The 8,918-nt window shown below is 44.1% G+C and overlaps 1 protein-coding gene across 1 annotated transcript; it reads right to left on the reverse strand.

Annotated features, from left to right (window-relative positions):
• Positions 1–422: 422 nt before the first annotated feature.
• LOC311374804 (ADP-ribosylation factor-like protein 5B) lies at positions 423–8,658 on the reverse strand. The gene is made up of 6 exons (XM_084490565.1): positions 8,551–8,658; positions 6,810–6,870; positions 6,298–6,445; positions 3,944–4,027; positions 3,603–3,754; positions 423–1,539 (listed from the first exon to the last, which is right to left on the reverse strand). The coding sequence occupies exons 1-6, from the start codon at positions 8,594–8,596 to the stop codon at positions 1,491–1,493; spliced, it is 540 nt and encodes a 179-aa protein (XP_084346691.1). The 5' UTR covers positions 8,597–8,658; the 3' UTR covers positions 423–1,490.
• Positions 8,659–8,918: the final 260 nt, after the last annotated feature.

Raw genomic sequence — 8,918 nt, forward strand, 5'->3', positions numbered from 1 at the left:
GACGGGGGACCGTGGTGGTGGTGGTGGTGGTGTTGTTCAAACGAGTCAACTAGTTGTTCCAGTTGTCATACAAATCAAAGCGAACTGCTTTTAAAAACGTTACACGAAAAAACAAAAAAAACGAACACACAGCTATTGAAATATTATGGAACCGTACAGACCTGAACCAGTTACAATTATCATTTGTACATATTTATGTGTAAACATTTTTAACAACTTCATCTAGATCCGAAAATCCCTAACCCTACGGTTCTACAGGTGGTTCGATTAATGGCGCCCCCTTGTGGAAGACAATGGTACAAAAACATGAAAACAATGTATAGGCTATATTTATTTTATAGAGGACTTCCACTACATCTCCGCATGCGAGGTCAAGAAGCAGACAAAGGGAATTAAGGTTCAAATAAAAGTTTTATTAAAAACAAATGCATGACCAAGGTCATACATGGTCAGACTCTCCTGGCTGTTGAGTCCACATGGTCCTCATCAGTGTGTAAAAATACTTTGAACATGTTGAGAACATTAACCTGGACTGAGTGAATCCGACACACACACACACACACACACACACACACACACACACACACACACACACACACACACACACACACACACACACACACACACACACACACACACACACACACACACACACACACACAGCTAAAGGCATCTAGAAGCAAACAACATAACAATAAAACAGGTCTGTGTGATATAAACCAGCATCGTAAAAGATTATTTAAAAAAGGCAGACATCTTAATCGAAACTGAAAAATACATGAAATTATATTTAGCAACATTTGACTAAAATTAAAAATACTGTTGAAATAAGCCTTGTTGTGTTCAAAAGTTAATGTTTAATGGCCAACCAAATATGTGACATGATCTAGCATGTGTGTTACACCCTCGTGTGTGTGTTTCACCCTTTTTTTTTGTCTGTTACCACCAACTTATTAGTGTGGACCCAAGTGTGTGTGTGTGTGTGTGTGTGTGTGTAATTACTTACTGGGTGTGTTTAACAACTGTGTGTGTATGTGCTATGACTTAATGTGTGTTATGATCTGGTGCGTGTGCGCGTGTGTGTGTGCGTGTGTGTGTGTGTGTTGCGCCCGGGGGGGGGGGGGGGGGGGGGTGTATGCGACGACCTAGCGTGCATGCCAAAGCTGCTGGAATGAATACGGAAGGTATGTAATCGTTTACCCATAATGCACCACATGAACGTAGCTTATGAAATGGCTCTGTCAGCACCGATGTCCGAGAGAACTTAATGTAACGTGATTCCACCGATCAAAGCCGGCCCACGGCCCCTGGCTCCGATGACAACATGATATGTATGTAGTGTTGGCTCCTCCTCTCCCATTGGTTGACGAGGATGAGAATAGCAGCTCCATCGTCAGGTCAGGTCTTCCGTTTAGTCTTTAGAGGTCAGACGTGACTCTTTTTATTTTCCTCCCCTCTCCTCTCCAGCTCTCCCAGGGGACTGGGCGGGGCTATCTGAGGCCGGCACGAGAGCTCATCCACTCCAGACCCTGACACAACCTGGGGACGACAAACACACACACACTCAACACCCGTCACCACACACAGCATCACCTGGGGACGAGACACACACACACTCAACACCCGTCACCACACACAGCATCACCTGGGGACGAGACACACACACACTCAACACCCGTCATCACACACAGCGTCACCTGGGGACGAGAAACACACACACTCAACACCCGTCACCACACACAGCGTCACCTGGGGACGAGACACACACTCGACACCTTTACCTGGACACAACCTAGGGATGAGAAACACACTCGACACCCGTCACCACACAGCGTCACCTGGGGACAACCTGGCACAGCAGGGCTGGATGTGTGTCTATAGATCTAGATATATAGAGTGTCTCACCCCTCTCCTGTGAGGGTTAGATGTGTGTCTATAGATCTAGATGTGTGTCTATAGATCTAGATATATAGAGTGTCTCACCCCTCTCCTGTGAGGGTTAGATGTGTGTCTATAGATCTAGATATATAGAGTGTCTCACCCCTCTCCTGTGACGGTTAGATGTGCGTCTATAGATCTAGATATATAGAGTGTCTCACCCCTCTCCTGTGAGGGTTAGATGTGTGTCTATAGATCTAGATGTATAGAGTGTCTCACCCCTCTCCTGTGAGGGTTAGATGTGTGTCTATAGATCTAGATATATAGAGTGTCTCACCCCTCTCCTGTGAGGGTTAGATGTGTGTCTATAGATCTAGATATATAGAGTGTCTCACCCCTCTCCTGTGAGGGTTAGATGTGTGTCTATAGATCTAGATATATATAGAGTAGGGATATCACGAGAACCGATACTTCGGTACCAAAATTCAAAAAACGTGACGGTACTCGTTTTTCTTAGTATACCGTTAGGTACCGTAGATGCAATTCCTCCGGACGTCACGTGGGCAGCATATAGTATATACACCTACACGGGAACATGGAAGACGGCAGCTGCAGCGAGTGCGACGGCTCCGCCTCGACTCGTCGATACAAAGAATAGCAAGAGTCGTGTCTGGAAGTACTTTGCGTTTGGAACGCTGCGCCGCGCGACTGTTTCAGACGGGACCCGTTTCAATGTTGCGCTTCTAAACACGCATGAGACGACTGCGTTCGGCATCACTTACTTGATGTTGTTTTGATTAAAGATCGGCAGGTTGTAGTGGGTGCGGCTGTGCGCGTGTGCGTGTGTGTGTTGCGAGCGTATGCAATTTCAAAGTAAACAAACCAACTCAAAGCCGATGCATGCATCCAAAACTATTCGTTCAAAACCAAATAAACAAATCAAAAACAGCGTTGCTTATTCGCTTCAAATACTTTTTCTTTTCAAAACTTGGTAATTAACACGGCGCTGGTACCGAGCAGTTGAAAACAATGTTGGCGTCTCCTGTGGCTGCCTTGCGCACCTGCGTTATATTACTTAATATTACATTGGAAGTTATGTTTTAAACCCCGCCATGCACGCAAGTGTAAACGCCAGCCGCATAGCTGCATGACTGCCTGCTTTCAGCGCGTATTTTTTTTCAAATTATTATTATTACTTGAACGCTACATGCCACTGTTCTTTTTTTGTAATGTTAATAGTGGTTTATTTTTATTCATTACTTGAAGGCTACATGCCAGTGCCGCTGTTTTTTTGTAATGTTTAAATGTTTTCAATAAATAAAGTACATGGGATTTATTGTTTTGTTTTTGACCGTGGTATCGAATTGGGTATCGAGAATCGTGGAATTTCACTGGTATTGGCATCGACTACTAAATTTCTGGTATCGTGACATCCCTAATATAGAGTGTCTCACCCCTCTCCTGTGTGGGTTAGATGTGTGTCTATAGATCTAGATATATAGAGTGTCTCACCCCTCTCCTGTGAGGGTTAGATGTGTGTCTATAGATCTAGATGTGTGTCTATAGATCTAGATATATAGAGTGTCTCACCCCTCTCCTGTGTGGGTTAGATGTGTGTCTATAGATCTAGATATATAGTGTGTCTCACCCCTCTCCTGTGTGGGTTAGATGTGTGTCTATAGATCTAGATGTGTGTCTATAGATCTAGATATATAGTGTCTCACCCCTCTCCTGTGAGGGCGCAGCAGGACTGGATGTGCCAGGGGTGGTCTTTGATGGTGCTCAGGCTCAGGTACTTGGAGATCTCCGCTGCACACATGCAGCCCTTCATGTCCTGTTTGTTGGCCAGGATCAGAACCGCAGCCTTACGCAGGTCCTACACACACACACACACACACACACACACACACACACACACACACACACACACACACACACACACACACACACACACACACACACACACACACACACACACACACACACACACACACACACACACAGGTTTATGACATGTTTCTTAGCCTTATGTATATATGGTGCTTATGGACGTCGTCGTAGTTACCTCGTTGGCCAGCATGCGGTAAAGTTCTTCTTTAGAGATGACCAGCCTCTCTCGGTCCGTGCTGTCCACCACCAGGATGATGAACTACAGACAGGGAAGCAACAGGATGTAACAAGAGGCGGAGAATGAGATCACCATCAGAAACGACACACACACACACACACTCTGTCTTTTCCTATCAGAGACTACACACTGCAGAGTCCAGTAGGACCTGGTTCTGTCTTTTCCTATCAGAGACTACACACTGCAGAGTCTAGTAGGACCTGGTTCTGTCTCTTCCTATCAGAGACTACACACTGCAGAGTCTAGTAGGACCTGGTTCTGTCTCTTCCTATCAGAGACTACACACTGCAGAGTCTAGTAGGACCTGGTTCTGTCTTTTCCTATCAGAGACTACACACTGCAGGCCCAAATAGGACCCGTCTCTCCTTTCTCTGACACAGCCGTCTGTTAGCACACTGAATAGAAAGCAGCTTTAGTGAGAGGGTGACCTCTGACCTCTGGGGAGGCACCTTTGACCTGCCAGTGCCTCGCTCCATCTGTCTCTGGAAAAAACTTTTCTACAGCTCAACACTTTCACCTCACCACAAATATACTATGTAATATAAATGTTTCACAAAGCAGACATTTACCTTAATATTAGAGTAGTCTATGTTTACCTCAGTATTAGAGTAGTATTTGTTTACCTCAGTATTAGGTTAGTACTTGTACATGTTTACCTCAGTAGTAGAGTAGTATTTGTACACTTTTACCTCAGTATTAGAGTGGTATTTGTACACGTTTACCTCAGTATTAGAGTAGTACTTGTACATGTTTACCTCAGTATTAGAGTGGTATTTGTACATGTTTACCTCAGTATTAGGGTAGTACTTGTACATGTTTACCTCAGTATTAGAGTAGTACTTGTACATGTTTACCTCAGTATTAGGGTAGTACTTGTACATGTTTACCTCAGTATTAGGGTAGTACTTGTACATGTTTACCTCAGTATTAGAGTAGTATTTGTTTACCTCAGTATTATGGTAGTACTTGTACTTGTTTACCTCAGTATTAGAGTAGTATTTGTTTACCTCAGTATTATGGTAGTACTTGTACTTGTTTACCTCAGTATTAGAGTAGTATTTGTTTACCTCAGTATTAGGGTAGTACTTGTACATGTTTACCTCAGTATTAGAGTAGTACATGTTTACCTCAGTATTAGGGTAGTACTTGTACATGTTTACCTCAGTATTAGAGTAGTATTTGTACCTCAGTATTAGAGTAGTATTTGTACCTCAGTATTAGGGTAGTACTTGTACCTCAGTATTAGAGTAGTACTTGTACCTCAGTATTAGAGTAGTACTTGTACCTCAGTATTAGAGTAGTATTTGTACCTCAGTATTAGAGTAGTACTTGTTTACCTCAGTATTAGAGTAGTACTTGTTTACCTCAGTATTAGAGTAGTATTTGTACCTCAGTATTAGAGTAGTACTTGTTTACCTCAGTATTAGAGTAGTACTTGTTTACCTCAGTATTAGGGTAGTATTTGTTTACCTCAGTATTAGAGTAGTATTTGTTTACCTCAGTATTAGGGTAGTACTTGTACATGTTTACCTCAGTATTAGAGTAGTATTTGTTTACCTCAGTATTAGGGTAGTACTTGTTTACCTCAGTATTAGAGTAGTATTTGTACCTCAGTATTAGGGTAGTATTTGTTTACCTCAGTATTAGGGTAGTATTTGTACCTCAGTATTAGAGTAGTATTTGTACCTCAGTATTAGGGTAGTACTTGTACCTCAGTATTAGAGTAGTACTTGTACCTCAGTATTAGAGTAGTACTTGTACCTCAGTATTAGAGTAGTATTTGTACCTCAGTATTAGAGTAGTACTTGTTTACCTCAGTATTAGAGTAGTACTTGTTTACCTCAGTATTAGAGTAGTATTTGTACCTCAGTATTAGAGTAGTACTTGTTTACCTCAGTATTAGAGTAGTACTTGTACCTCAGTATTAGAGTAGTATTTGTTTACCTCAGTATTAGAGTAGTACTTGTACATGTTTACCTCAGTATTAGGGTAGTATTTGTACCTCAGTATTAGAGTAGTACTTGTTTACCTCAGTATTAGAGTAGTATTTGTACCTCAGTATTAGAGTAGTACTTGTTTACCTCAGTATTAGAGTAGTACTTGTACCTCAGTATTAGAGTAGTATTTGTTTACCTCAGTATTAGAGTAGTACTTGTACATGTTTACCTCAGTATTAGGGTAGTATTTGTACCTCAGTATTAGAGTAGTACTTGTACCTCAGTATTAGAGTAGTATTTGTACCTCAGTATTAGAGTAGTACTTGTACCTCAGTATTAGAGTAGTATTTGTACCTCAGTATTAGAGTAGTAGGTGTTCCAGGAGGAGCGGAGGGACTCCTGCCCTCCGATGTCCCACATGAGGAAGTGTGTGTTCTTCACTACGATCTCCTCCACGTTGCTGCCGATGGTGGGAGACGTGTGGACCACCTCGTTCATCAGACTGTGACGCACACACACACACACGCACGCACGCGCACACGCACACACACACACACACACACACACACACACGGCTAAGCTTAAAGCAGGCTCCCAGGGGGACAGCTGGAGCTGTAGGTAACGCGACGCCTTGTCTACTTAAACCATTAATCACTTAAACCTATCTGGTAGAATGCTGTAGTACAAACACCGCTACATTAATCACTTATACCTGTCTGCTAAAAAAAACAAAACGTTGAATAAATACACAGTAATAAGTGTAGAGTATAGCAGTATATGATATAGCTCTATATAGCACTATATTGTATAATATGGAGTATAATAGTATACAGTAGTGTTGTGGTATTGAGCATTGTAGTACTTACAACTGGTAGAGTATGGTGGTTTTTCCTGCATTGTCCAGACCAACAATGATCACCTTGTGTTCTGGACAAAACATGGAGAGAGCAAAAAAAAAACACGCATGAAAAACAAATCTTCCTCCAAATTCACCTCACCTCACCAGGAACCAGGAAACGATCCACACTAGTCCCCTAACCGGTTGGCTTATCCTTCCTCCACTGTGGAATGTTTTCACTCTGCTTACTTTATATTCACCGTTTCCCTTAATCACAGGTATAGTCTCAAAGGGCTTAACAGGCCGTATACTTATGACACCTCCCTGACCCTAACCCCCCCCGCCCCCTCACCCCCCCTCCACCCCCCCAGAGGGCAAGAATAAACTTGCAAAGGAAGAAATCTTGATCATCAGAAAATATGTACTTTATAAATGCTAGACGTAACATATTGGATAATGCTGGTTGACGGCAAGTCATTAGTTTAAAGTACCGTCCCCAACCCGACCAGCTCCAGTACGCCCGGGCGTTGTGGGGGATTCTGATTCACCTCAAATCAGCTCCACAGTGTGAGTCACGGCTCAGGTGCCGACACAAGCCACACACGTCATACCGAAGTGCTTTGGCTTCTCCACCTTTACAGGTGCCGACTGGAAGTGAGGTCAGGGGGGGGCTGTGGCACAGGAAGGAAGTGAGGTCGTTGTACTCCATTGTAGTGGGGTAGTTAGCATGTGGATGCTTCCTAAGGGGGGAGGAAAGCCCCCGGGGGGGGCTGTAGGGCGGTGGAGCCGGATGCAACACTCTACTGTTGCCTTCATCGATACATTTAAATGAGAACCGTTTACTGTTTCATTGAATACACGAGTTAAAGTTGTGAAGATTATAGTCGAAGGAGGCGATTAGTGCAGGGTAGGCTGACACAGGGAAAGGTGGGGAGATACAGATCTGGCCCAGAGGGTGAATGCACCACAGTCCTGGTAGATAATCCTTATCTAAAAGGAGGCTTAGGAAAGATGTGTGGTAATCCTCATTAGTGGTGAATGGACAGTAGACGTGTATCGTGGCGCTGGGTTGAAAGTGGAGTCCTTTTAAAAACGTATCTCTAAATTATGCACAGACGTTATATTGCTGTTTGACATAGGCCTGCCCCGCGGTGGCCCGCGTAGTTAACTTTAGAGGAGGGTGAGAGAAGAATGCCGCTATAATGAATAGTGCTGACTGGGATGTGACCACAGCTATGGTTGAACAACTGCTCCCCAAACAAAGAGCATCATCCCCAGCAGCAGCAGCTCTCTGCTTAGGAGTAGCCAGGCGTTTATCCGCGTCACAAACCTGTTAAAAACTACCGGGATCCAACCAACACACTAACTAAAGCCACTTCTACTACAGTCACAACTTTAAAACAAGTCACACAAGCGCCACGCTCCCACCAAGAAGTGTCTGATGAAGATGTAGTGGCTGGTACCACCACCACTTGAACATTTACACTTATTTTTTTCTCACATATCTTTATTTACTTGTTATTGTATTGTGGCTGCTATGTGGCTGCCGAGGAACAAAGCCTGTGCATTTTACTCGTGTGTACTTGTACAATACGATGTAATAAAAGCCATTCTGATTTCCGATCCTGAAGAAGCAGACAATAGAATAGTGGACGTATTGAAGAGTTGAGGTCAACTTTTTTTTTTTTGAATCTACTGTTGACTCGGCGACATCGCAACGTGACATCTCGATCTCGTCTTAAACATCAGCGTTGGAGGATTCAACTCACCTTGGTTGCAGAAGAAGCTCCACAGCTTGGCAAAGATTAGGCCCATGGTGCAAACAATGAGGATCCAGATGTGGAGAGCGGCTAGCCGAGCTAACCAGCAGCTGTGGATGGGAGGGGGGGGGGGGAGCTAGCCAGGCTAACTAGCAGCTGTGGATGGGGGGGGGGGGGGGGGGGGAGAGAGAGCTAGCCGAGCTAACCAGCAGCTGTGGATGGGGGGGGGGGGGGGGGGAGCTAGCCAGGCTAACTAGCTGCTACGGCTAAAAGTCAAGCGGTGTCTCTGCTAGCATTAGCGCTAGCGTTAGCTGTAGCTCTGCAGCGGAATCCTCACAGACCGTTCCGACCGGGACTCCATGTACACAAGACCGCCT

The sequence above is a fragment of the Micromesistius poutassou genome (assembly GCF_964030765.1).
Source record: "Micromesistius poutassou genome assembly, contig: SCAFFOLD_5414, whole genome shotgun sequence".
In the NCBI taxonomy this organism is placed as follows: Eukaryota; Metazoa; Chordata; class Actinopteri; order Gadiformes; family Gadidae; genus Micromesistius; species Micromesistius poutassou.